The sequence below is a fragment of the Sphaerodactylus townsendi genome, linkage group LG09, assembly GCF_021028975.2.
Source record: "Sphaerodactylus townsendi isolate TG3544 linkage group LG09, MPM_Stown_v2.3, whole genome shotgun sequence".
Classification (NCBI taxonomy): domain Eukaryota; kingdom Metazoa; phylum Chordata; class Lepidosauria; order Squamata; family Sphaerodactylidae; genus Sphaerodactylus; species Sphaerodactylus townsendi.
In genome coordinates, this window is record NC_059433.1 from 21,025,938 (window position 1) to 21,053,937 (window position 28,000).

A 28,000-nucleotide genomic window follows, 5' to 3' on the forward strand; every position below is an offset into this window, starting at 1 on the left:
GCGGTCAGCCAATCACAACCGCCGAGCCGCGCGAGCACCGCCCCTCTCGGATCTTCCCTCTTGATCGCCTCCGGAGCTTCCCGCCCCTCCCCTCCCCTCTCCTGACGTCATCGCTCGCTCCCGGCTGGCGGCTCAGTGATTCGCTCCGCCGGCTGTTGCCTAGGGGACGAGCCGCCTGCGGCGCGCAGCCAAGGGCGGTTGGGATGAGGCCGGGGCGTTTGCACGGGCGGCCGGGAGATCCGCAGTGAGTGCGCGGCAAGCGAGGGGGGTCGAAAGGGGCGTATTAGCGGGGCGACGGGGCAGAAGCAACGGCGGGTGGAGGGCGGGGGCTGATAGAAGTGCCGTCCCGGTTAGTCTGCATTGAGACTTCCAGTGCAATCCTAAAGAGAGATGCTCCCCTCTAAGCCCATTCATTTCGACGGGCTTAGGCTGGCGTAACTCTGTCTAGGATTGTGCTGCAAACTGCTCATTCAAAGCAAAACCCCAAAACGAAGGTCATGTCGCACCTTTGTCTAAGACCAACCGCAAGTCGTTTGCAACGTGCAAAGTTTTAAATTCTTCACCTTTTGGGAAAGGGAGGACAGCCACGTGAAGACTTCGGGATAATTAAGCTTGCTCTTGTGTTATTATTTAGGTTATTCCTCCTAAAAAGCTGTGGCTCGGTTTTTGTTTGGGGGTATTGAGGTTTGGCGGGGCTAAGAGGCTTTAGGGAGGCGTGTGGTCTTGCAGGGCATCCCAAATGCTTGGGCGTGCATCGAAGACGGCAGTCCTCTCTGCTTACGTATGGGATAGTAAGTTCCTGCATTGAACATAGTAGGATTTTAACTGCTGAGTTTAACCTGACCTTAGCCTTGCAGGTCCCGGGCACGATCATGAAGATAAGAGCCTTTTACCGTCCTATCGATTTCAATGGAAAGCATCGATTACATTTTTATCTTGCCCTTACTCCAGACAGCGTAGGGAGGTATACAGCACGTGGTTTTCTCGTGCCTGTTCTGCCCTCACAACAATGTTGTGATACAAATTAGGTTGATTAGGTCTGGCACAGAGTCCTCCAGTTTGCCGCATGGTAGAATGTGGGTTGGAGCGCTCTTGTTGGTTCTAACCATTTAGCATATTAGGAGACACTGCCCCATTATGCATGGAGGACTTTCCTCAGGGCTGTTCACGTGCAATGGGGTCTTGTGATTCCCTTTTTACACACAAGCCTGCTGTGCGGCTTGCCTGCCCCCACTTCCGGGCCACTCCCGGTCCTTGCAAGACTGCCAGCTTTGTTTTTGAAGCCATTTACGTTTTAATATTACAACATTATATCGATATTTCCTGGTGATAGTGATTTTTGAGTCTTTTTTTTTTTGCAGAAGCTGGCCTTCAGTCCACCAGAAATGCCCACGAGGAATGGGGAGGGAGAGAGGGTGAGGCAGGAAGGAGCAGAAAGCAAAGAAAGCAAAGGAAAATGTTTTAACCTAACCAAGTTTTCACTTAAACCAGTTTCCCCACTCTTGCTAACCATGGGGCTTCCAGGATCAACCACGTTTTAACGCAGAGTGTGTCTGCAATGAATTCTCTGCCCACCAGGAAATGTGCCCTTTCTCTTCCCCTTAGAGAAACCTTGTGTTGATTTCCATGAGTGTACCATTTCTACAGAAGAGTGAAGGTTACTTAGGAGTGCTTTCCCCTGAGGTCAAGGGGACATATTTTTAGACACATGTGTTTTAAGACTGGACAGTGAGAAATGAGTGGAAACTTAAGCTCCTTCCGCAAATACAAAATAATGCACTTTCAGTCCACTTTCAGTGCACTTTGTAACTGGGTTTTTCTGTGTGGAATAGCAAAATCCAGATTTCAAACAATTGTGAAAGTGGATTATTCTGCATGTGTGGAAGGGGCCTCAGAAAATCAGTGGAAAAGTCTTGAACGCATCTTATCTGGAGGTGTGCTGTAACAATGTAGCAGGGTGGAGAAAGGGCTTTCTCTTTTGTGGGCATGTTGACCAAGTCCAAGGAGGGGAAGAGCTTTACATTCTTTGAGCATAAAGAAGAGGCTGCACCTTTTGCATGAATGAAAGTATGTGAAAGCTGTTTAATCCTAGGCTACCACTTGTCACTGTTCAGCAACAGAAGCAGCTTGTCCTGTAAAAGTAAACAAAAGAAGAAAACTGTAGCAAGAGGAACCCTGTTCAAGTTGTTAATTGTGTGTTTGTGTGTGTGTGGTGGGGTCCTCCAGTGAATTCTTCTGTTCCTAATGGGAGAAGGAGTTTCAACAGTATAGCAGCTGTCCCCCTGATTTTTTGTGTGTGGGGGTTGCAATCTGTTTCTTTTGCATCTTCTAATTTGAAAGGAGGCCAGTACTCTGCTCCCTGGGTTTGGGAAAGGTGGGAGTTGTATGTGCAGATTGCTGTAGATCCGTTTATGAATTTATTTTGGTGCGTATGGGAGTCAAATCTTAACCCTTCTTAGAAGGCTGTGACTTCTAGAAAATGGGCAGCTTCTTATAAGATGTGTCCGACTTGAACTTATAGAACTTATTGAAAATGGATAGCTTTTTCTCGGGAATGGTAGCTTCTTATAAGTTGTGTCCAGCTTGAAAAATAATGTCTGATGTTAGTTCTGTTGAAGGCAGTGGGTGAACATGATCAGGCCTGTAGCAGGTTGATATTCATGTCTTTTTTGGGGTGAGGGTATCCCTTTGTGAAATTGATTTCCCCCAATTTTCCAAAACGTGACTGGTGTGGTCTGCTTTTAAATCAGAAGACAAGGAGAAGGATGTCTTGTTAAAACGTTGCAATCAGCACCCACAGGGTTTAGAATGGAAAGCCTCAGGGTTCTAGTTTTGTCCTGTGAGTAGCAGTTTATACAATTAAGCCTTAGTATTCCTGCACCAGCAATAACTTTATGAGTGATTCATCAGACAGATAGAATGAAATATTTCTTCATTCAGGTGGATTCCGCACAGCAGATTTATAACAAGTTGCAATCGTTCTCCATTTATTAAAAGAGAAAATGAGTTCATTTATAACAATTGCCACTCGTTATAAATATGCTGTGTGGAATCCACCTCAGTGAATAATTAGCTTATGGATCTGCTGCAGGATCTACTTGGGACTGTAAAGGGGAGGATAGGCCTGTCTGATAACCTTTCAGTGATATATTAGCTTAGAGCAGTATGTTTGCTTTGAGACAGGAAAGTATGTCATCCAAGATTTTGGGCGTAACTTAATAGTTCTTATTAGTATGCACAGCACATGGAATCTCCATCACCTACGTAATACTTTTCATTCCTGTAGTTGTCAAAAACTTCCAAACTGTTTCAGTTCTTCCTGATAAGAGACTCATGAGTCTTCAGATTAAAAAAAGAAAACTACTCCCTCTCCAGTTGCACAATATTTGAACTTCATACTTGTCTGCAGAGCTTGCACTGCTGTTTTTTTAACACTACCTTTTTATGTGAGCAATGCCATTAATTCTGTTGAGGGGTCTGGTGGTGATGAGAAGCATAGGATGACCTGGATGACTTGTGCAAAATTTACATAGGTGCATCGTTGTTTATTTGTTTATTTATTTATTTATTTATTGCATTCATATCCTGCCATATCTCCAAAGACTCAAGGCGACTTACAATAAAACATATGTAATAAATACAACAGCTAAAAAAACATTAAAACATCACAAAAAACATTAAAACATCACAAATATTTAAAAACAAATACAAACAGATGGCGTAAAGAAACAAACATGGGAGCATAAAAGAAACAGGCGCACACATCGTATCCAAACGAGGACCAGAGGTAATTTTAGGAAGAAAAGGGATGTCCGACTGGCTTGACAGAGAAGGCCTGACGGAACGGCTCTATTTTGCAGCCCCTGCAGCACTGAAACCGGCTACGCAGGGGCCCGGATTTCACTAAGAGTGTTCCTTGCTGTTTCGAAGTTATAGAGATATATTTTAAGATGTAACGGTAATTACTTTTTTATTGGAGTTTTTCCTCAAAATGTTGGTGAACTCATTATAAGTCATTGCTATTAATTCCCGCAACTTTGAGTAATAGATCTTTGATTAATAGTAACTTGTCCTCTATCTGTCCTCTTTCTTAATCCTTGGTTAATCTTGCGCAAAGAGATTATTGGTAGCATGTTGTCACCTACAAGGAACAATCTGTTGTTTACAATAGAGTTTGGCTTCTTCATCTCGTCTTACAGGGTATTCCCGAGGGTTCCACTGTCAATTTGTATCCCAGTTCTACGTAAGATACAGAAAATGAGATAGAGCTGAATACTCTGTGGGCCTGTACGGAATACTCCGTGGGCCTGATCCAATTGTCCTTACAATAATAATAAATCTTGATGATAAAGAGATAGAATGTGTAATTAAAAAAATCTTACTCATAAAAAGATGGAATAAACTGAATGATTAATTTCTTCTGTTTGTCCCATCGTCCTATTTTGGGAAATATGCCCCCTCTTCTATGCTTACTCTGAACGTTCTTGTGTCTATCTTTATCTCTTAGGTTTCATTCTTTTATACCCTGTCACTCAATTAATTCAATTTGGTACCCTTGTTTTCGTTGTGGTCTTAAGGCACAACCATATGTCAGCTTTCTGTCCTTCTGCTGTAATGTACACTGAGCGACTTGGGAAGAGGATGTCTTGGGCATTTTTGCCCTCTCTGGGGCACTTACCCTGGGGGAGGGAGCTGATGCACCACAGTCCTGCCTTTGCAAAACCCAGAAGTTTGGGCTGCAGAGGCATCTTGCTCAGATTCCAGCATGGATGGCGGGCATTCCCAGGAACAGAGCCAACATTAGTTGGCTCCTTTGTGGGGTTGAGTGCTGATTGCATGGTGCACTGCCCCTCGAACATATGCCACAGGTTCTAAAGCACAGGTGTCAAACTCGCAGCCCTCCAGATGTTATGGACTACAGTTCCCATCACCCCCTGCCAGCATCATGCTGGCAGGGGATGATGGGAGCTGTAGTCCACAACATCTGGAGGGCCGCGAGTTTGACACCTATGTTCTGAAGTGTATGTTAGTTCAGCCCTATGGGGCTTCCCAGTGGTGGGGCAGTCCAGGACTTTTCCCTGCTACCCATACTGCTGAAATGCCCGAAATTCTCCATCAGCATTGTGGTCCACTGTCTCTGGGTTTGGATGGGACTGCCCAACAAAACAAATACAACTTTGGCATACAAATAAACTAAATTTAATGTTCTTTAATGTTTTAGATAATTTTGCACAAAAATCATGCTATTCTTTTGGAGTCAGTAAAAGCTTGTCTTAAAAAGCGTTTCACTCATTCCTGATTCAGAGGCCCCTTCTGCACAGGCAAAATAATGTGTTTTCAAACCACTTTCACAACTGTTTGCAAGTGGATTTTGCTATTCCGCACAGCTTCAAAGAGCACTGAAAGCAGTTTGAAAGTGCATTATTCTGCATGTGCGGAATGAGCCAGAGATTCAGTGCTCCTCAAAATGTCAGATTTTTCAACTGAAAAAAATGCAAGAAGTTTTGAGGAGGATGGAAATTTTCCTCCTTTTCTATGGGCCATCACCTCTCTTCTTGGGCAGCAATTGTATTTATTTCATATGTTTCACTAATACCAGATAACTATTTGTTTATTTATATGTATTTTTTATCCTGCCCTATACCCAAAAGTCCCAGGATGGGTTACAATGCAACTCATGAAAGTAATAAAATTCAATACAATCTAAAAACAATTACAATCTGTAATAAAACCTATTAACATTCATAAAATCTGTTTAAAAATTGACGATATTACCAGAAGGGGGAAACCATCTCTTCAGTCAAAGGTCACATGAGCTAGACGTGAACCTTTGGCACTCCAGATGTTATGGACTACAATTCCCGTCAGCCTCTGCCAGCATGGTCAATTCGATTCGATTTGAGCCTGTGGGCATCTTGGGAGTTCTGACACGGGTGGTGGACACAGCCACAAAATGGCCACTGCAGAAGGCAGTCACACAGTGACTCCTAGGAAGCCCAAACGTGACGGACATGAAGAGTAATCTTTTAAAAAATGCACTGGAAAAGAGGTACCCAGGAGATATACTTTGGCTCCTTCCGCACATGCAGAATAAGACATCTTCAATCCACTTTCAGTGCTCTTTGCAGCTGTGCGGAATAGCAAAATCCACTTGCAAACAATTGTGAAAGTGCATTATTCTGCATGTGCTGAAGGAGTCTTTGTATACATACTTTTCTGCGTAGTTACCGTGATGGTCTTTGAAACAAGACCCCGTGCTCATGTATGTGTCATGAAAATAGAAGTTTAATAGGCTGTGTTATCAAATTGTTGCTGCATGATGTACTTTACACTGAATACTTTAAGGTATATTTTCTTGTTAAGGATGCTTTTAAGGATGGCAGCACTATTCCCTTCACTGCCACATTATTTCTGGACGAAGTGGATGTAGTGCTAGGAAACGGGACCGATGACTTCAGCAACTGCTATGGCAGCTCACTCACTCGCTCACATAACAGCAACGTTCTAGATGCCCATGCTGGAAAGGAGAATATTGTAATATTTGAGGATCGTCTAACCTCTCCTTGCAAAATGAATCGTTATACAACTATGAAACAACTTGGAGACGGGACATACGGGAGTGTTTTGATGGGAAAGAGCAACGAAACAGGGGAGCTTGTAGCCATCAAAAGGTATGTGCTGTTAAATCCTCATGCTTTTCAATTATGTCTTGAAAGATAACTCTGGTGGGCCGCATCTGTCTTTCCCCTGCTTTGTTGCTCTCAGTAATCCTCAAAATATTTGTATCGAGAGGACGTTGTTCCACCTTGCTTTATGGCTGGGCTCTCAGTGAGTAGTTGAACTGCAGCATTAAGAACTTCTGTAAACCTTGTAAGTTATATAGACCACCTTGGGGGTGGGGGGGAATCTATCATTCATTCATTCATTCATTCATTCATTCAATTTAATAAACCGCCCACCCCCAGAGGGACTGTATGTTGAACTACCATTCGATTAAAGATTTATTATAGTGGCTTGCATCTGATTTCTAAAATTATAATCAAGAGAGTTATTAATTTGTCCTGAAAGCAGATTAGAGGTTTAATCATACTTCAGTGCTTCTGTGTCCTTTCGTTTTTGCTTGTGCTTCTTACTTATCTGTGATTTCTATTTCAGAATGAAAAAGAAATTCTACTCTTGGGATGAATGTATGAAGTTGAGAGAAGTCAAGGTAATGCTCATAATAAGTTTATTTTAACTAGGGCAAAGGTGTTGAACTCATTTGTTTACGAGAGCCAGGTATGTGTTTGGCTGCCTCACCTGACCCCAGAATGCCACGGGCAGGGAGGGAGGGTCCCTCAACTCGCAAACCTGTAGTAAGGGTGCGGTGGCTGCCTTGAGGGGGCTTATCAGGCTCACAAGCCAGCTGAGGCAACCCCCCACTCCCCCCCTCACTCCCAATCTGGCCATGTGAACCCTCTGGGCAGGTCTCAAGGGGCTGGATTCCGCCTCCAGGCTGCATGTTTGACACCCCTGAACTTGAGTGACTGAGCTTTGACTCATAAAAGCTTATACCCTGGAAAATTTTGTTGCCCTTCAATAGCCCGATCTTTTTTCTTGCTCTACCAGGGCTAATAGCAGCTCAGGATTTCTGCCAGAATATGGTTACACCCTTTCTCATGTTGACATTCCCTACCTTCAAGGCTACTTTTCAGGCTTAAAGAACTTGTGGGAAGTCACAGGACTTCCATCTCTGGTTAGGTCCAAAGAAAGCTAGTGACCAGAACTGACCGGGCTGTATTATATGTCTTTTCACCTGGTTTCCAGGTATCTTTCTGTCAAACCCTGAAGGAGCAGCCTGGTGGGGCGGGCCTGAGGGGAGGGATGTGGAGCTGATTCTCCGTCCCACCATATGACCAGCTGGCGTGCCCCTGGGGATATGTGACCCCTTCATCCTGGCCCTGCCAGGATCCCTTCAGCCTGGCTCTGCCAGGCTGCTCCTTCAGCCAGCAGAGGCTCCACCAACTGAAGGAGCAGGCTGGTGGGGCTGGGCTGAGGGGTGGCCCGTGGCAGGCTCCTGCCAGCAAAGGTAAGGGGGAGGCGGGGCGGCCAGAACAGGCATTGCCCGAGGCCCCATTCCCCTCCTACACCTCTGCTGCAAAGACACCCTGAAAGTATGAAGTTTATTTTGATCTTTGGACCATGTAAATTGTAATGATTCCTACACTGGCTTTAACTTCGGGTTGTGATCTAAGTAGTAATGGAGAACTGTATGTATGCATTGAGTGCAGCATGCCTGCGCAGAGGGGGCTCTGGGCTTTGCCTTTTGCGTGCTCAAACGGGTGATTTTGCTCAGACATTTGTTGTTGTGGCTGACTTCTTCGGACATTTGAACTTTTCTAGTGTAGCAAGCTCAAAATAATCATCTTGGGTGTATTGCAGTCACTGAAGAAACTGAATCATGCCAATGTGATAAAGCTGAAAGAAGTTATCAGAGAAAATGATCATCTGTATTTTGTGTTTGAGTATATGAAAGAAAACCTGTATCAGTTAATGAAGGACAGGTAGGTCTGCTTTTAAAACTTATATGACACAGGGTTCGATCATACTTGTGTGTTCAGCGAACAGTCACACTTTCCTCTGGTGCAGGAAACCTTCCTCTTGCATAAGAGACTCTTGAGTCTGATATTTTGTAGAGTTTTTGTAGCGTTTATTTGATAATGTGAGCTCTTTTCACTATATTCTGTACATTGCATTGTCTTTGAACAAACAACTTATAATCAAAAAGTAAAATGTTGAAACTCGGGCTAGCCTAGGAAAGAAACAAGTTTACTCTTCATTCACTGCAGGCCCCCGGGGAATTGAGCTATTGTTGATCTTGCAAATTTCAGTTGATTCTTCAAATCTGTAGTCTGGGGTCAGGTGTTTTCCAGTTTCTCGTTGTGTGAGTTTGTGACTTCTTGTCCACCCGATTAGCTTGTGTGTATTCTGCTCCTGTTTGGCATGCATGTTGTGTTCCATTAGGGCAGTGATGGCGAACCTTTTCGAGACCGAGTGCCCAAATTGCAACCCCAAACCCACTTATTTATCGCAAAGTGCCAACACGGCAATTTAACCTGAATACTGAGGTTTTCGTTTAGAAAAAACGGTTGGCTCCGAGGCGTGCGTTACCCAGGAGTAAGCTTGGTGGTAGTCGGTGGCTTTGCTTTGAAGCAACCGTGCAACTCTTCCAATGGGTGAATCACGACCCTAGGAGGGTTTACTCAGAAGCAAGCCCCATTGCCAGCAACCGAGCTTACTCCCAGGTAAAGGATCGTGCTTCAGTTCTTCGCATGAAAATCAGTGGGGTTTAACAGCGCTTAACAGGGTTACCTACACAGCTTCCCCATATCTAGGTCTTAGGTTTAATGCTAATAATTGAGCCCAGCGGACCAGGCCAGCCTAGATGTGGGGGGGGGGGGGCACTCTGTTTGCGCATGCGCACAGAGAGGGCTATGAGTGTTACCTCTGGCACTCGTGCCATAGGTTCGCCATCACTGCATTAGGGAGTAAAAAATCCAATGCATGCTGGTCCGAATTGCTTAGCTGACTCCCTTCGTTCACTATGTACAGGAAGACTTGAAAAGGAAAGAAAACCAAGAACATGACCATTTCTTTGGGTCTGTCAAGTTATAAAGTGATGTCCATTTGTGGGTTTTTTTCTTGCTGGGGGTGGGGGTGGGGAAGGAATCTGTTTTATTAACACACAAAGCCCTAACTTGTGTTAAAATACGTTGTCTTGACTTTGTTTACTTTCAGGAATAAGTTGTTTCCAGAATCCGTCATCAGAAACATTATGTATCAGATATTGCAAGGGCTAGCTTTTATCCATAAACATGGTAAGTGTCTTACTCCACCGTTTTCTTTGAATAAAGGTGGTCGTGAACAGTGGCATATCTGTAACTGAAAAAGGTGTACATTTTTATTATGTTGTACCAATGGAGTAAATGGGGAATAAAACTAATGACTTATTTTAAACTATCCTCTGAAACAGAACCACACCAAAATTCATTACAATACAAATATAGTTAAAATATAGCCAGTTTAATTGGAAATTCTTATTTTTGGTAGACTAGTTAGAAATATTTTTATGAGTTTTGGTTTTCATCGTAAGATATATATATATATAGTTGTTGTTGTTGTTGTTGTTTTTTATTATTATTATTATTATTATTATTATTATTATTATTATTATTATTTATTGTATTTATAAACCGCCCTCCCCCGAAGGGCTCAGGGCGGTGAACAAAACATAGAAATAGAGCACACAATAAAATCAGTAATATCAAATTGGATTAAATAAACATTAAGCAGTGGCTCTATCAATGTTAAAATCACCCCATTAAAAGCAGCGATCAGTCAAATATATAGATGGCGTCCTACTAACGGATCCCCAAAAAAGAAAAAGAGGAAGGAGCGGTAGGATCCACAGATGTTATAGAAAGAAGAAAATATATATATTGCTTTAAGTTGTTCATCTGTGCATTGTGTTTCTTTATACAGTAAGTATCCTCAAAAATATTTTTCCTCCAGTTCTGATTAGCAGCCTAAGATTTTAGCCATTCATCCTTATTAATTAAAGTCGATGCCATGTTCAGAATTAAAAAAAGATCTCTTTATTTTCCAGTCGATTTCTGAAAACAAATCCCCTGTTTTATATACCTGTCAATACAGGGATCAGATTTTTTTTTCTTTATTATTTTGTCTGTATTTACATTGACAGGTTTTTTTCACCGGGATATGAAACCTGAAAACCTTCTCTGTATGGGTCCAGAACTTGTTAAAATAGCTGATTTTGGATTGGCTAGAGAGTTAAGATCTCAGCCGCCATATACTGATTATGTTTCTACCAGGTGGTGAGTATATTCTTTAACAAGACCTTCACAGGCCATTTATATTGGAACACAAGGTATGTTCACTTGTTTCTCTCTATCATCACCAGGTATCGCGCGCCTGAGGTTTTGCTGAGATCTTCTGTTTATAGTTCCCCTATTGATATATGGGCCGTTGGCAGCATAATGGCTGAACTGTATACACTAAGACCTCTCTTTCCGGGAACAAGTGAAGTTGATGAGATCTTCAAAATTTGCCAAGTGTTAGGAACCCCAAAGAAGGTAAACAGTTTCATGAATAGATAATGTCATAATTGGTGGGAATTTCGACTATTTTATTCATTCATCCTCTGTTTTTCTCCCCAATAAGACACAAACATTTTCTGTCTCCTAACAACAGCAGCCCTGTAAGGTAGGTTAGGCTGAGAGTATATAACTAACCCAGGGTCATCCAGCAAGCTTCTGTAGGATTGGGTCTCCCATGTCTGGCACTCGCAGTACACCGACAAAGAGATCTGGGTGCTGAGGCAGACCCCCCCCCCCCGGTCCTACATCTGTGAACTGTGTGGGATTCATTTTCTTGGCCAGATAACACTCTTTTGATCCCTGTGCGATTTATGTAGTGATTACATACTCACTGCCCCTTGATCCCAACCTGGTCTGAAAAGAAATGAGTGACTCATCTGGAGGGTGGGGTAGAGCTGAGTGCCACGTACATATTGATGACACTCAACCCCTACAATCAGGGGTCTGCACCCTTCGGCTCTCCAGATGTTCATGGACTACAATTCCCATCAACCCCTGCCACCATGGCAGCATGGTCTACCCCACAAGATAAATTCTACTCAGTTGATTCTGCACATCCATGGAGACTTTTTGTGTAAAGCCATCTAGGAAAGAACGAAACTGCCAAAGGGCTATACCCTTAATACCGAGTCCATATTCAAACTGGGCAGACATGGAGGCTCCCAGCAGCTGGTATTGCCGTGACATGCAGATTCTGCTTGTCGCCATCCTGGATAACAGCTGTGATGGGTCTCGTCTTCCTTTCTAAAGCCAGCTGCCATCACGACACCCTTTGCCAATGAGTTCCACAAGTTGCTTATGCACTGTGTGGAAAAGGTGCTTTCTGCTGCCTGTCTCTGAATTTAAAAAGCTGTCTTTCTGCTTCTCTGCATTACACACAATTTTACAAAATTCCGGCATGTTCCCCCATAGCTATCTCTTTTGCCTAAACTAAGCTTTACTGTATTGTCGAAGGCTTTCATGGCCGGAATCAACTGGCTGGCGGCGATTTTCTGGGCTGGTGTGACTGTGGTCCGGTAGGATTTTTTTTTTTGCTCCTAACGTTTTGCGCACATCTGGCATCTTCAGGGGCATGTTGCTGTGCCACAGAGAGGAACACATCTCACCTCTGAATATAGCACCCAGAGATGCGGGCGAAAAATTAGGAGCAAAAGCTGCCAGACCACAGCCACACAGCCTGCAAAACCCACAACAGCTGACCTTTACTCTTTTTTTTTCATGGAATTTGGCTGTTCTTGATAACGGCAGGTACCAGTTTTACCCTAATATTAGACTTGGGTGGTACCAGAAGAGCATCACCGAGTTGTAATAAAGTTCATTCTTCTACGGAAGAGTGCAGCTGATTATTGCAGAAACTATTGGGAGAGGAGGGCACAAAGACCAATGCAGAGTATTTGATCTGGTTTCCATAGTGATCACCATGGGGTGGGGGTAGTGGGTAAGTACTGTCTTCATAAGAATATAAGAAAGAGCCTGCTGGATCAGACCAGAGTCCATCTAGTCCAGCACTCTGCTACTCGCAGTGGCCCACCAGGTACCTTTGGGAGCTCACACGCAGGAGGTGAAAACAATGGCCTTCTGCAGCTGTTGCTCCCGAGCACCTGGACTGTTAAGGCATTTGCAATCTCAGATCAAAGAGGATCAAGATTGGTAGCCATAAATCGACTTCTCCTCCATAAATCTGTCCAAGCCCCTTTTAAAGCTATCCAGGTTAGTGGCCATCACCACCTCCTGTGGCAGCATATTCCAAACACCTTCGGTGGTGTTATCTACATGGGACAGGCTCATATTGTTTCCTCGCATCTTTTGATGCAGTCAGAGGGCCCTGCGGCTTCCAGATTTTCCTGTCAGGATAACTAACTTTGTGTATGTCTTCTGATAGGGTGATTGGCCAGAAGGGTTCCAGCTTGCAGCCGCAATGAACTTCCGCTTCCCCCAGTGTGTCTCCATAAACTTAAAGACACTCATTCCGAATGCTAGCAATGAAGCTGTCCACCTTATGAACGAAATGCTGAACTGGGATCCAAAGAGGCGGCCCACAGCGAGCCGAGTACGTAAGCCCCGTTGTCACACTTGCGGGGAAATTTCACATTGAGCTGCCCCTTTTCGTGAAGCTAGTCTTATAAAGACGAACATATAAATGGTTCACACTTGAACTGTAAATGCTTACATGCTCACCTCCATTACCTAGATTGCTGTTTGCGAGAAACAGATATTGGTTGGGTTGATGGATTTCCGAGTCAGAAATACCTTCATAATTTTAAGGAAAGTCTGGTTAGACTTGTCCTGACGATTGTGCCAATCAGCAGTGCTGCACTTTGCAGGAGAAGAAATCTCTCTTCTCATCCCCAGAATATTTTTACTATAAATTTTGTAACACAGTTGAAGCTTCTGAACTTCCCGCTCCTGGCAGTGGCAGCAGGAGCCAAAAGCGCTCTTTATTGCAAGCATCTGGCAGCGGCCTTGGGCAGCGCTACAAGGGCGCCGCCCGTTGTGGGCCCATTTGGGAACTGTTTGGGGAGGGATATGCTGTAGCTGGAGCAGGCTCTTTTTTAGTTCATTGTATGTTAGTTTTTGTAGTTGTAGACCCTTTCACTGGTGCCGGCCACAGGGGGTGGTGAGGGTGAGATGGGGATTTTTAATGGGGTTTTAACGGACTTGATGTATTGTTTTAACTATGTTTTTATTCTGATTTTACTTTGTATGTTCAACGGGGTTCCATCCTCATTTGTTAGCCACCCTGAGGCTATGGTATAGGGCAGGGTATAAATTGCAGAATATATATAACTATAGCAAGATTCTGACTGTCTGCTGACAGTCATCATATGTGTATGATGACTATCAGCAGACAGCCCAAATCTTGCAATAGTTATCCATGTATTAACCTCAAAGATGGATTAATGCAGAGGTGGGATCCAACCAGTTCTCACCACTTCTCTAGAAGTGGTTACTAATTTTTTCTGAGTGCCGAGAAGGGGTTACTAAAGCAACCTCCCTGCCCAATAGGGACTGGAGGTGCGTGTGTGCGGCGGCGCCACTGTTTGAATCCCACCACCATCGGAACCTGTTATTAAAATTTTTGGATCCCACCACTAATGTAATTTGGGGGCCACCTTTGAAAATAATTCAGGAGCTTCAAGTTGCTACAAAATATTGCAGCCCTGCAGATTTAAGCAACACACACACACACACACACACAAAAATGGTCACAGTAAAAACTAGTATGTCATCTTCGTGGTCTTATGTGCAGTCCCATCTGCGGCTCTTGTACCTGTACTTTGTGATGTTTTATTCAGTGTTGGAGTGTTCCATTACCTTCATTCTGCTGCTTTCTCCCCCCCCCCCACTTCAGGCACTGAAATTTTCCTACTTCCAAGTTGGTCAAGTTTTAGGCCCACCTCCGCAATGTCTGGACCAGAAGCAGCCTCCTTTCAAGTCAGTCCCGCCGACGGAGCCAAAGCCCTCTCTGCCCAGTCTAGAACCGATGTCAAAATTAGAACCTGTGTCCAAGCCAGAATCTCAGTCTTCCCCAGACGCACCTGACCGGTTCCAGCTTCAGTCTCTGCCCAAGAGTAATCAGCAGCCCCTCCAGCCAATTCAGCTCCCGCAGAACTCAACCAATCAGCAGCTGTCAAAGCCGCAAGAACTCTTCTTTCCAGCCATCAATAAAAACTCTCCAGTAAGTTGTCTTCAAGACTCTTTCCCGCTAAATCCACCAAGTATAGCTACACAAGCACACAGCAGGCCATGCTGAGAGTTTACTTGCTTATTAATACTAGAAGACAGGGTCATAAATGGGAAAGCAATTTTGCCCCACTGTTTTCTCAGCGCGCTTTTTGCCATTTCCTCTTTCTCTGTGCCCCATAACCTGCTTTTCCCTCTCTACAAATCTCTTAAGATCTTTTCTCTGTTAATTTTCCCTCTCCTCTCCACATCACTTTCTCTTTCCGCAGCCCCCTTGGCCACTTCTCAATCTTCTTCTTTTTCCTGCTTTTGCTCAGTTTCTGTTCTGCAGCTCTCACCAGTTCACATAGTGATGATGTTTTGGCTCAGCTGGGTCATTCAGGGCAGTTGGCTAGCTGCCACAAACTGAAACAACTGGCAAGAACTCCGCCCATGTTTATAAATCCATGGAGATGAATAGTAACGCAGAAGATAATGGCTTGTAACCTACAGACACAGTCTGTTCTATTGAGATGATTGTGAAGGTATTTTTGTAAGGCGACAGTTGCTAGGCATTGCAATGTTGTCTCTTTTTACAGTCTTGAGTTTTTAGACCACTTGAGCACTGGATTAAGCAATATCACAACATCTAAATCATTTTGTTGGGATAAATTAAAATCCATTGAGTGGACTTGGCCAGCATACCACCTTTAAGCCAATCCTTGTGGTGAGACATGGAGGCCTCAGGGAAAGCAGGAAATTAAGACACAAAACGAACAAGGATTTATTTGATGTTGCCCTGTACTTTCCTCAACAAGTCTGTTGTATCATATATTCTTCTTCTTGCCCCCCTTTACAATCCCTGGGAGGTAGATTCGGCTGAGAGGTTGACTGGACCAAAACTACTCAGTGGAACTTGTGGCAGTGAAGATTTTGGGTAAGGGAGGGGTCCCTCTAACTGTAAAGCAGGGGTGTCCAACTCTGGTCCTCTAGATGTTCATGAGCAGGGGCTGATGGGAATTGTAGTCCATGAACATCTGGAGGACCAGAGTTGGACACCCCTGCTTTAAATAAAGGATGGGAGATTGATCAAAGATACATTGCTGCAGTGGCTTTCTGGGGGCAGGGGTGGGGGAAGCTAACACAGACACTGTTCAGCAAATGATAAAGATAAACCAACTAGGCAGATGGCCTCCATTGTCTGAATATAGCTCTGGTTCTTTTATTCTGAAAGCAGAGCCATACACCAGGTCTTTACCTCGTTCTGATTGAGGAAGTTGGTTTCTACGATTAGTGAAATTGCAGAGACCATAAAACTGACTGGAAAATTATTTATAACAATTCTGACTTCCAGACTTCTGTAAATTTGACAAGTACCGTGTTTCTCCAAATATAAGACAGTGTCTTATATTAATTTTTGCTCCCAAAGATGTGCTATGTCTTATTTTCAGGGGATGTCTTATATTTCTGTATTCTGTTCGTCAGGCATGCTTCCAAACAAAAACTTTGCTACGTCTTACTTTTGGGGGATGCCTTATATTTTGCACTTCAGCAAAACCTCTACTACGTCTTATTTTCCGGGGATGTCTTATATTCGGGGAAACAGGGTATTTCCAAGTGTTTTTTTGGGTGGGCTGAGAGAAACAAAAAGTATAATATGGTGGTAGAAATAACCGAGGCTTTTTGTAACGCACACAGAAGCAAACAGCCACAGGACCTTCTAGTGGGGCCATGGGCCTGAAAAATTGTCGGCGGCGATGGGGTCAAACTGTATTAAAGACCACAGATAGCTGGGATGATTTTGAGGATGCAGAATTTGGACATTCATATTCTAAGAAACCCAGCATTACAACGATACATGAAAAGAAATCCAAGGAATCTCTCTTTAGGTAAGCCATCCTTTCTTCCAAGTTGGTTCCAAACTGTGCTAAATAAACAAAATTGTTTCCTTACTGGAGTCCATCATGTGACAGAGCATACAGGACTGGAACATGTCATCTGAAAAGAAATTAGTTGACAATGTTATAATATTTTCATGTGTCCTCATGGTGCATGATAGTGTTGCCTGTATTTCCTTGCCCATGCAATCGGAATGGATTGTTCAAGGATGTATATTCAGAATTCTTTGTGCCAGTTCATGCTGGGTAAACAAACCCAACAAAATAAAAACTTTACTCTGCTTCTGCTGCAGTAATAATAATTCTGCCTCTTCTTTGGAAGATTTTAATATCCTCCTCACCTGTGCAAGTTCTTATTATGAGGCCTGTTCTTGTAAATATGAATTACAATCTGAATAGACTAATGAGGGTCAGTATTTATTTTGTTATCAAGTGTTCTTTTGAGATGCAAACTCTTCCTTAAATATTGTGGCTGTTTCAAGAGCCCGATCCAGTGCTCTCCCATCGGCCTTGTTTCTTGGGAGATTTCAGCCTATGAAGAATGAGCTGTGCCCTTGCAAGTCTGGTGCAATTGAGATTACTGCTCGTATTTTAATCGCATTCTGATTGTGTTGGGATGCCAGGAGCTGCTTCATCTTGCTGCTGATGTCTATATATATATATAGTGGCAAAGTTCTGCTGTATTTCTAGCAGAGTGCAGAAATCTCTGTTCAGTGATAGTTGATATACAAGTACTCTGCTTTTTGCTTCCTCGTTGGTTTTATTTTTTTTCTAATATTGCTGGTGAGCGACTGTAAATAAACTAAAGTAAGCTCTTGTAGCACAGTAAAGTAAGCTCTTGTAGCACAGTACACAGCACAGTATTGTGAGATACAGAGGCAGCGGAGATGGTGTGGGCCAGCCATGTTCCCTGATGGAAGCGGATTGTGTGGGAACTGGCCCTTGCAAGATTAGTCCTTGGACCGTTGCCTTGCCAGGAGCTTCAGCACTAACAGGATTAGAGTTGCTTGGAAGAGATTTGTGAAGGCGGAGGCAGTATACCGAAGTGCCTTTTTTTGCACTGTCATTGGATGGAAGCAAGAAGGTGACCTGAGGCATAGACGTTTCAGCCTATGAAGAATCAGCTGTGCCCGGGTAAGTCTGGTGCAATTGAGATTTCAAATAGGAATCAGATAGGAATCAGATAGCAGGGGGAGACTCTTGCATCAGTGGATCGTGTGTATACGCTGCGTTGTGATTGTGCTGGAGTGCATGGCAACTGAGGGTTGGTTGCCTGTGAACCGGCATTCACTTCGTATTTATTGCAGCGGGATCCGAATCTAAACTGCCAGTTGCCGTACTCTATTCTCGAGTGATTCTGGCTTTTAAGTACATGTTTGAAGTGTAACTCACATTCCTGACGACACAAACTTGGAATCATGAAAGCTTTACATCCTGGCGGATTTTGGTCCTCAAGTCTTGGGCACTCCCAGATCTTAATCCCATCAAATCATTTTCCACAGCATTGTCTCTGCCTGTGAACGGAACTTTGCTTTGTTCTAGGAAGATTGCCCCTCTTATCATTGCCAGAGGGCCACTTTTTCCTTTAGCTAGATGCTCAAAATCCATGGCAAATTGCACTTGGATTTCCTCCCTGCAAGAAGCGCTGGCCGTTTCTCTCTCACTCTCCTTGGACCTCTTCACTTCTGGAATAGTAAATGTCATCCTCCCAATACCAAGATCTATCTCCGCTCATCTTGGCATTAGGCTCTTAAATTCTGTGTGCTTGTGAGTATATTTTTACTAGTTTTACTCCCTTAATAAAATTGTGACCCTTTTCCTCCCAATCCTGGTTTTGAATGGATTTTTGTAGGGAGCAGGTCCTCTATATGAGTTGGTACAGATCCCGTACCCACCTCTCATGTTACAGGTCTGTTTCCAGCTAATTCCCCCCACTGTTAAAGGAACAGACCAGACCAATTCAGGTAACACTCTCTTGTATTAATATAAGTTACCTTCCCTTTCAGTGTTCCTAAGTCCCCTTTGTCATGCCAGCCAGGAGGAGAAAACAGAGTTCTGAAGAGAATCGACTCTGGGATATCCACTACATCAGCGAAGCAATACTACCTTAAGCAATCAAGATACATACCTGGTAAAGGGGTGTGTGGTGATGTGAACCGCATAATGCTTTCCCCTCACTTCTTTTACTTCCTTTTTAAAATTTAATTGCATTTTTAGACAGTGGAGCGTTTTCTGTGAGCATGTACGGTACAACACAGAATGTCTTTGTAAAGGGTGAGGGAGGGGCTGTTGTTAGCCCAAGTCCTTTAGCAGTCGTGAAACTGCATATCGGTATGGACAGTTCAAGGCAACTGGGCCTTTAGCTGCCGATGTTTTTGTATGACTTCAGACTTGTGGATATTTTTCAAACGGCAGGCCTGTATAGAGCGCTGCTTCCAAAATGCAGAGGAATACAAAATGGCTTTCAATGGGGCTCAGCCTTCGCAGGGGAAAGGCTAGAAGTGCTAATGTCTAATGTAGGTTTCTGGATTGCGGTTGCAGCTTTGCTTGCAGAAGTTCTCAGGTTAATTCCCCCACTTCTGCTGGGCAGAAGGACTGGCTAAGACTTAGAGAGCCACTGCCAGTCACAGGATTGGCCTAGATCAGGGGTGTCCCAGGGGCTGATGGGAGTTGTAGTCTATGAACATCTGAAGCGCCAGAGTTGGACACCTCTGGTTCAGGTGCACCAGCCAACAGTTATATTAGCTTGTGATCAAATCATTTTCAGTTCCCATAGCCAAGTGAAGTGGCCAGAGTCAAGGTTATTCTTTCATGCAAAGCACTAAACTCCAGCGGTCACCTCTTTGATGATCGTCTCTGTTTTGGATTGCATGTTGTCTAGAAGGGCTGGAATCTGAAGTGCTGCCCATGAACACATGAGTGCACACATGAAAAGGACATTCCTTATGTGGGCGCCTGATTATCGTGTGTGGCTTTAGAGAAGATAAGAGTTTGGATTTATACCCCCTCCCCCCTTCTCTCCTGTAAAGAGACTCAAAGGGGCTTACAGTCTCTTTTCCCTCCCCCCCCCCACAACAAACACCCTGTGAGGTGCCAATTCCTGTTCCAGCAGCTTTCCATATAAAAAAAATAGTTCCCGCAGTAAAGAACACTGCACTTGGGTATTGAGAGTTTTCTGGGATGTGTGGCTGTGGTCTGGTAGTTTTTACTCTTAGTTTCACCTGCATCTATGGCATCTTCCACCAATGTATCGGGGGGGGGGGGTGACTCGCGACCCAGATGCCACTCCCCTTGGTCACATGGGGATCACATTTGGCCACCTGCCCCCTCCTTGGTCCAGGAAAGGTAAGGGGGGGCCAGGCAGGCTGGTGATCAAGCAAAAAAGGCAGGCGGTGAGCCACGGCCCGCAGGCTCCTTCCGGCCTCCCTCCTCCCTGCAAGCCAGGAAGGGAAAGCGCCACTGGTGAGAGGGAGGTAGCAGGCCGGCAATCGAGCGAGAAAGGCGAGTGGGCGAGTCTGGAAGTCTAATTCTCTTCCTCAGCTGCCGCCCACCACTGCTTCTGCTCCCCCCCCACCCCCGGGTTCCATATTTGCTCGTGCCAGTGGGTGACAGGCTGAGTATGAGGATTGGCTGTGTTCTGAATTCGGAGTTACACTTTTAACTTTTTAAAAATAATTATTTTTCTAAGGTGTAAACCCTAAGAATGTCTCCTCAGGAGCAGCCAATAAAGAAGGATGCCACGGAGCCTGGAACAATTCTGTGTTTTCAAAACCGCTGGCGCCTATTGGAGGTTTGTCCTTCAGCCGGGTCAACGCAGGTAATTAGCACCACATAAGGGGCGCGAGTGGCGAGTTATTTGCCAGATATACTGGGTTGTGTCCAAAGGTCTGGGAGTGGAACTTCCCTTGGACAAAATTTTCCCACCTTCCCCTTCTCATTGCAGCCCTGCTGCCTTTCCCAAATTGCCGCTCTTCGGGTCTTGGTAGTGTCAAGCAGTGTATTTCTTCTTTCCCCCATCTCATGAGCAGACGTGCCCTTTCCTCTCATGGGAGAAGACTTGGATCCAGCTGGTGTGGTTGTATTATCCATTTGCATTCATTTTAAATTTTGGCCCTAACTCAGGTAATAAGTATGTACAAAAGCATCCCTGTGCAGCCAGAGTCTGTGGTTGAAGATGTGCAACCACATACAGTATACCGAAGTGCCTTTTTTGCACTGTCATTGGATGGAAGCAAGAGGGTGACCTGGGGCATAGACATTTCAGCCTATGAAGAATCAGCTGTGCCCCTGTAAGTCTGGTGCAATTGAGATTTCAAATAGGAATCAGATAGCGGGGGAGACTCTTGCATCAGTGGATCGTGTGTACATGCTGCGTTGTGATTGTGCTGGAGTGCATGGCACAGTGCAGCAACCGAGGGTTGGTTGCCTGTGAACTGGCATTCACTTCGTATTTATTGCAACTGGATCCATATCGCTATAGCAGTGTAGATGAAAACACATGTGTGATATGTGCATATAGCACATCTACTCACCCAGCTCTCTTGCTGTAGAGAGACAAGTCAGTTATTTATTCATTGGGGAAGACGCTTTTGTATCTTGAAACTAAAAATTTAACCCCTGCTTGATGACAAAAGTCATCAAGATTCTGCCCCCCCTTCAAATTCTGTAGCCATTATTTCATACTAATTCATCTGAAACACTTGCCTAACAGTCGTAAGTGTAAATAATTACCGTATATACTTGCATATAAGTCGACTTTTTCAGCACATTTTTTGTGCTGAAACAGCCCCCCTCGACTTATACGCGAGTGAGAGGTATTTTTAAAAATATTTTAGGGTTTTTACTTTGTTGGCCTCTAGGGGGAGCAGTTTTTAGGCTAGCACAGGGGTCTGCAACCTGCGGCTCTCCAGATGTTCATGAACTACAATTCCCATCAGCCCCTGTCTGCATGGCCACTTGGTCATGCTGGCAGGGGCGGCTGATAAATATGGATCATGGTTATCTGAAGAGCCTGCACTGAACTAACAGCACCAAAATTTCAGGAGGCCATCAGGTGACACTCCTGATGCTACCAGCCAGGTTTGGTAAAGTTTGGTTCAGGGGGTCCAAAGTTATGGACTCCCAAAGGGGATGCCCCATCCCCCATTGTTTCCAGTAGGAGCTAATAGTAGATATGGCTACATTTTGAGGGTCCCTAACTTTGGACCCCTTGAACCAAACTTCACTAAACCTGGCTGATATAATCAGGACAATCTCTTGTTGATACCAGCCTGGTTTGGTGATGTTTGGTTCAGGAGGTCCAAAGTTATGGATCCGCAAAGTGGGTGCTCCCATCCCCCATTGTTTCCAATGGAAGCTAATAGTAGATGGGACTATCCTTTTGAGGGTCCATAACTGTGGACCCCCTGAATCAACCTTCACCAAACCTGGGTGGTATCATCAGGGGGGTCTCCTAAAGATTCTCTGAAATGTTGGTACTACTAACATAAACATTCCTACCCTGACAGGCGCCCTCAAATTTTCCCCAGTTTCTCCCTTTAAATCACCCCCCCCTTCTGAGTGGATTTAAAGGGAGAATCAGGGCTTACCAGTAGCTGCTGCGTTTCCCACTCTCGACTTATATACAATAAGTTTTCCCATTTTTTTGTGGTAAAATTAGGTGCCTCGACTTATACACAAGTATATACGGTAACTAAATTGACTGTTTTTGTACAGTTATAGTCACAGTATGCATTATGAAATTAAATATTAAGGATTTTTGTCCAAGTGAGGTCCTGTTCTGACTTTCTGGCTTTTTAAATTTTATACCTTTTTGAGTACAGGTGACTTCGTTATGACCCTATATAGGGTTGGATTTGCTTGAATTGGTTTTACGTTAGTTCTAAACAGTCACATAAACAAGACATCCATAATACCATCAAACTCCAAATATGCTTCAGAAGAAGGAAGTGGTGGAGCACATTTACCTAGATGTCCACTTCAGGTTGTTTTGAATATTACTATTAGGTTTCTACCAGTTAACACAATGAAAGTGTTACCATTAATTACTTATTAACTAATTATGCCCTTAGAATGTTTGTAAACGAATGGTGGCCTGTAAATTCTAATATACATGTGTTAGGATTCTCCTTCTAGGATTAATAAAGGTAAATGTTGCGGGTTTTTCGGGTTGTATGGCTGTATTCCAATACTATTTTCTCCTGACATTTTGGCTGCATCTGTGAGAAATAAATAGGAGTCTTCACAATTCACAAATAAATTCACAAAAATTATAGGAATCTTGTAGCATTTTAAAGACTGGCAAAATTTGATTCCAGCAGACACTTTTGCGGACTACACCCTTTCCAGATTCCGTTGGGACTGATTGTGGGGTCCCCTGTGGGTTCATTGATATATGCTGTATTTCCATATTTCTCTCTCTCTCTCTTTTTTTAGTCTTGCATACATTTCATCCCTTCATTCTGTACTGCTAAAGTATTTATTTTCATCCTTTTCCCTCCTCCATTTGCTTTGCTGCTTCCTCTGAAGAAGAAAACTTAATTAAACCAATTGAAAAGCTGTCATGCAAAGAAAGCGTGAATGAAAAATTAGAGGACTCAAAAGGTAATTGATGGTAACCTATTTGGCAGCACGCTATCCTTAGACTTCATATGTTTGATTTGCTTTTTGGAAAAGCGTCACTCATCCCATCTGATCCATTGCATTTTATTTTGGCTTTAGGCCCATGGCTCTTTTGTACCCATAGGCAGCCTGGTATGTACAGAGGCTTCCCGTGAAATTGTATAGAAGTGAGACATTAGAGTTGAAAGGTTGTATCGGGCAGTCTCATTCGGTGCTGTCTGAATTCCCCATAAAAAACTTCTAAAACTTTATACTGATCAACAGGAAACCCCGGCTTTGTAGGGGCCGCTTACAATGCCCACGGAGGCTACATCCCTTCCTTTCACAAAAGTGAAGCTGGTTCAGGTGGTCAGAGGATACAGCTAGCGCCTCTTGGGCCATCGGCCACAGGTAAGCCTGCCCTGCTTGCAGCTTAGTGGAAAAACAGTGTTAACTTTTCCTGATTCCTTTACCCTTTACGGCTTCCTTCAAGATTGGGGTCGCCTCAAGCGATGTGAACAGTTTTACTTGGGCAGTGCCAAGAAACCAGTTTGTTCTGTCTGTTTTTGTCAGCTTCCAGCGACAGCCCTTTCCGACTCAGCTAAGGTTATAGGAATAATTTTGCAAAGGTTCATCAGACTTCCATAGTCAAGCTGCTCTCAAGTACAATTTTCTCAATCATTGTTTTTTTAAAAAAAGAATTCTCTTTTACTTGGCATTTAGTTTCAGCTCTCGATAGGAATAATTGTGAGATTAATATTTACCATTTTATTGCGGGAGCTGACCAGATGCATTCCAGAGCCTCACAGGTCGATTCCGCACTTGCGTTATCGACCTAAGTTCGAGCGGCGTTCGACCTAAGTGCTCCGCACAACCACTGGGATCGACGTGGTTTTGTACCAGCTTCGCCTCGTGTAACTGTCAAATTTCCGACTCCAGTTGGGAACCACTACTTTTTCAGGGAACCACACTCGAACTCAGCTCGATTCCAGTAAAGTGCAGAATCTCTGGTGCCAGGAAACCCCCATTCAGCCAATCACAGCTGAGTGTTTTGGGCATGCGTACAGCTGGCCAATAAAAAAAGCCACCTTCGTCCCTCCATTCCTGTGGCAGTTTTTATTTATAACGTGTGTGGGGATAGATGGAACATGGCCGTAGAACAGTAGCCAATCGGAATGGAGCGGCGAAGAGGCACAGGATGATTCTGCCCTCCGAGCTGGGATCAAGCTGGTTGCAGTGGGGAACAACAGTGGCTTCGACCTAGGTCAGTACCCTTCTCAGGGAACTGGGTCGAACCTTTTTTACTTATGTGTGGAATCGCCCACAGTTAACCTTACAGATGTTGCTGTATCAGTAAATTTAGGAACTGTAACTGCTCTGAAACCCCTATCCCCGCTCCTATTGCCAAACTACTTTTGAAACTCATGGGACCTCTAAAAGTAGATTTCGAAACAATAGCATAGGAGATAGCAGCTGACACTGCTTTACACCCCACTATGTCTGCCTAAGTTCCAGACCATGCCCATAGTAGCTTTGTGATTTTGCAATAATTGCCTCAGCACATATAGATGATGTCATTATCCGCACACCTGGATCCCACCCCAAAGAAGAAGAGTTTGGATTTATACCTCACCTTTCTCCCCTGTAAGGAGACTCAAGGTGGCTTATAAGATCCTTTCTCTTCCTCTCCCCACAGCAGACACCGTGTGAGGTAGGTGGGGCTGAGAGAGTTCTTAGAGAACTGTGATTAGCCCAAGGTCACCCCGCAGGAATGTAGGAGTACGGAAACACATCTGGTTCACCAGATAAGCCTCTGCCACTCTGGTGGAGGAGTGGGGAATCAAGCCCGGTTCTCCAGATTAGAATTCACCTGCTCTTAACCACTATACCACGCTGATTCTAGGATAACTGCAAATCTTGTAGTCTTGTCAGCTCATTCTTTGGCTTCATACTTGGTCATGCCACTTCACCAGAGGCCGTGTCTAGAATGGGAGACCACAGATTTAAAGCCCCAAGATTTTCTTACCAACTGGCAGCATGATGCCAAGAGATGGCCTGGTGGTCTTGGAGTGAAAGAACTTCCCTGGAAGCAGTTTGTTTAAGGATACTGTTGGATAATTTTTCCCCCACAGTAGACACTTAGTTGTGGCTTTGATAATGAAGCATGTCTCATTGCAAAATTAGACACCCTTTTTTGTACCCCTCACCCATTACGTGCAAGTGTAATGTTAGAACACTGTAGTTTCTTAATGCTTTGGGGTCATTTGCCATTAGGGGTTAGAGATGTTCTTATATGAATCCATTTAGTAATGAGAGAAGTGATTTAGTGAGCCTGATTTGCATTGACTTTGTATTTTCTCTCTCTCTCTCTTTTTTTTTTTTTTTTGGAATATGCTTGGAAATCAAAAGCTGGCCGTGCTCCGTTGCCGGGACCTACTTACAACCCAGCCACAAAAGGCATTAACATCTTGACTCGCCCAACACCGATACAGCCAGTTCATGGAAGGACGGACTGGGTGGCCAAGTACGGAGGTCATCGGTAGAGGCGCTTTCTCGAACACCAGGCGTGTCTGCTGTTGACTGTTCCATTCTGTCCATCTTTTTTATTCTGCGATACTTTAAAACACGTTTCTACAAATAGAGTGTCGATTCCTGATGAAATAATTGAGATCATGTATTTTATTATCTGGGGGTGGGGGGCAGCATTAATAAATATTTTATTCTGAAAGCGTTCTTCAGAATAAGTTACTCTACAGCAGGATTTGTTTTTTTACAAAGTATTCCATAAAGTATCTTGCCAAAGGTATGAGGATTTGAATTCCTGCTAGATGGATTCCTTCTTTTTCCTTACAATAATAATTTTAAATGGCATAAACGTGTCAACTAGTGTTATCAACCACTGGATAACTCTAGGCATCTCACTCGATGGAGACGGGCAAAAGGTGATTTTCTTTTTCCAAGCTGAGGTTGTTTTGGGAACTTTTGGGTAAATCAGATTGAACAGTGTGAACAAAACGTATTGGGCAGAAGAGAATTTTATGCGTCATCAGACTGCAGCCTGAATTGAAATGAGTGGCTTTTGTTTGGGGCTGGGCTGTGCCCTTCCTGCCTTGGATCTCACAGAATGAGTCCAGAGGTAAACAATGAAAGTGGTAAAGTAATAATTTTAGAAAGGTGATATAACCCTGAGTACCAATTCCTTGTTGTATTTGCAAGCATAAAACTACTTTTGATAATGTAGACTTAGCTGCACATAGCACGTCTTCTGACTGTACAATGCCTGAGTGGGTCGGGAAGAGATTTATGTAACCATTTTTTGACTTTGATCCACAGACCTGCACGTACAGCAGTGGACTCCGCATGTGCATCTTGAGCAAACAGCCAGGGCTTTTAGCTTGGCCTGGCACTTAAATGAGAGGCACTTGGAATTGAATTTCCTTGAGCAAGTGACTCAGGAGCAGAAGGCCAGACGTCCTCATGCTTGCAAGGAGCTCTTGATTTGGTGGGAAAGTTTTATGGAGATTGCTTGCAAGTGTGATTCCATAGCTAGAAAATTAGCATCTGAACGGTTGTGGGGGAAACAGTGCTTTCCTACGCAGAGGGCCAGTTAATACGATTGCCAAGATAGGAAACGGAACATAGTAAATGTAATTACAGATTCAGCGCTAATTTCTGTATGCAATGAGATTCAGCTGCCTTCTCCCACACTGGCTTCCCACACACCTGCCCTTCCAACTTTCCTCCTTTTCACGGGAGAGAGTTCTTGTGTAGCATCACAATAATTTATAAAAAGTCTGAGCCACTAGCTTTGTTCTGGTTTGTTGCTCTTGTAGTGCCTTCCTTGGTAACCAAAGCTGAACAGCTATAGAATTCCCTGCTAGTTCCCAAAGGAATTGCTTATACCTGGTGACATCTGCCAGAATGTTTATCCTTAAGTCTCTGTTCTGGCTGCTTGGGACAGAAACTGCACCTTCCTTCTATATGCCATACATTACAAAGTGGCTCAAAGACCTACGTGCTTTTCCGGGACATAACTCAAATGCTACAGAACCTTACAGTCACTCTGAGCTTTATTCTTCTTCAGCTACTAAATCTTGTAATATTTGTAATATTAAAGGTGACAATCTAAACTTGTAAAAGTAGCATGTATTGTACGTTATTTTAAACATGTAAAATCTTAAAAGACTTGTTCCAAGGTTGACTATTTTGTATGTCTTTTACTAATTTTTTTTAAAAGATATATATTTGTTGTAGAGTATTTATTGGTTAGTTGACACTTGAATCTGAGCTCAGTGGGAAACTCTTGTCTTGATTCCCCCCCCCTCCCCCGTAGCGTTTACTTGCGTGTTAAATATACTTAAAGTTGAAATCTTGTTAACTAGAACCACGAGGGGCAATAAACAATATTTTATCCCTATGCAAAGTTACAGGAATATCAGACCAATGCTGTACTAAGGTTGATTTTTGCCCCCCTTATTTTAAAAGTTTCATTGTTGTTTCTTTCAGTCTCTAAGTACACACATCTGTGTACAGTACAGTATGTTACTGAAATGTTGTCTTGTAGATATCTGTTGAGTTAGATTTCTTACGCTAGTAAAAACAAGTATAACTTACCTTCCCACTTGGGCTGGTTTTCACCTGAAATTTATTTATTTTATAATAAAGTAATCTTCTCAGGAGCAT

The 28,000-nt window shown here is 43.7% G+C and overlaps 1 protein-coding gene across 6 annotated transcripts; it reads left to right on the forward strand.

The window, feature by feature from the left end:
- The first annotated feature begins 128 nt into the window (after nucleotides 1-128).
- On the forward strand, nucleotides 129-27,996 carry MAK (male germ cell associated kinase). 6 transcript variants are annotated; one of them, XM_048507954.1, is made up of 15 exons: nucleotides 129-244; nucleotides 6,364-6,671; nucleotides 7,156-7,210; nucleotides 8,422-8,543; nucleotides 9,778-9,857; nucleotides 10,742-10,874; nucleotides 10,961-11,132; nucleotides 13,039-13,206; nucleotides 14,509-14,835; nucleotides 16,518-16,708; nucleotides 18,724-18,848; nucleotides 20,406-20,534; nucleotides 23,246-23,320; nucleotides 23,603-23,728; nucleotides 25,727-27,996. In XM_048507954.1, the coding sequence occupies exons 2-15, from the start codon at nucleotides 6,571-6,573 to the stop codon at nucleotides 25,858-25,860; spliced, it is 1,938 nt and encodes a 645-aa protein (XP_048363911.1). In that variant the 5' UTR covers nucleotides 129-244; nucleotides 6,364-6,570; the 3' UTR covers nucleotides 25,861-27,996. The 6 variants fall into 6 exon arrangements, with proteins under 6 accessions (XP_048363911.1, XP_048363912.1, XP_048363913.1 ...); XM_048507955.1 differs by having other exon boundaries at nucleotides 23,249-23,320; XM_048507956.1 differs by having other exon boundaries at nucleotides 20,433-20,534.
- Nucleotides 27,997-28,000: the final 4 nt, after the last annotated feature.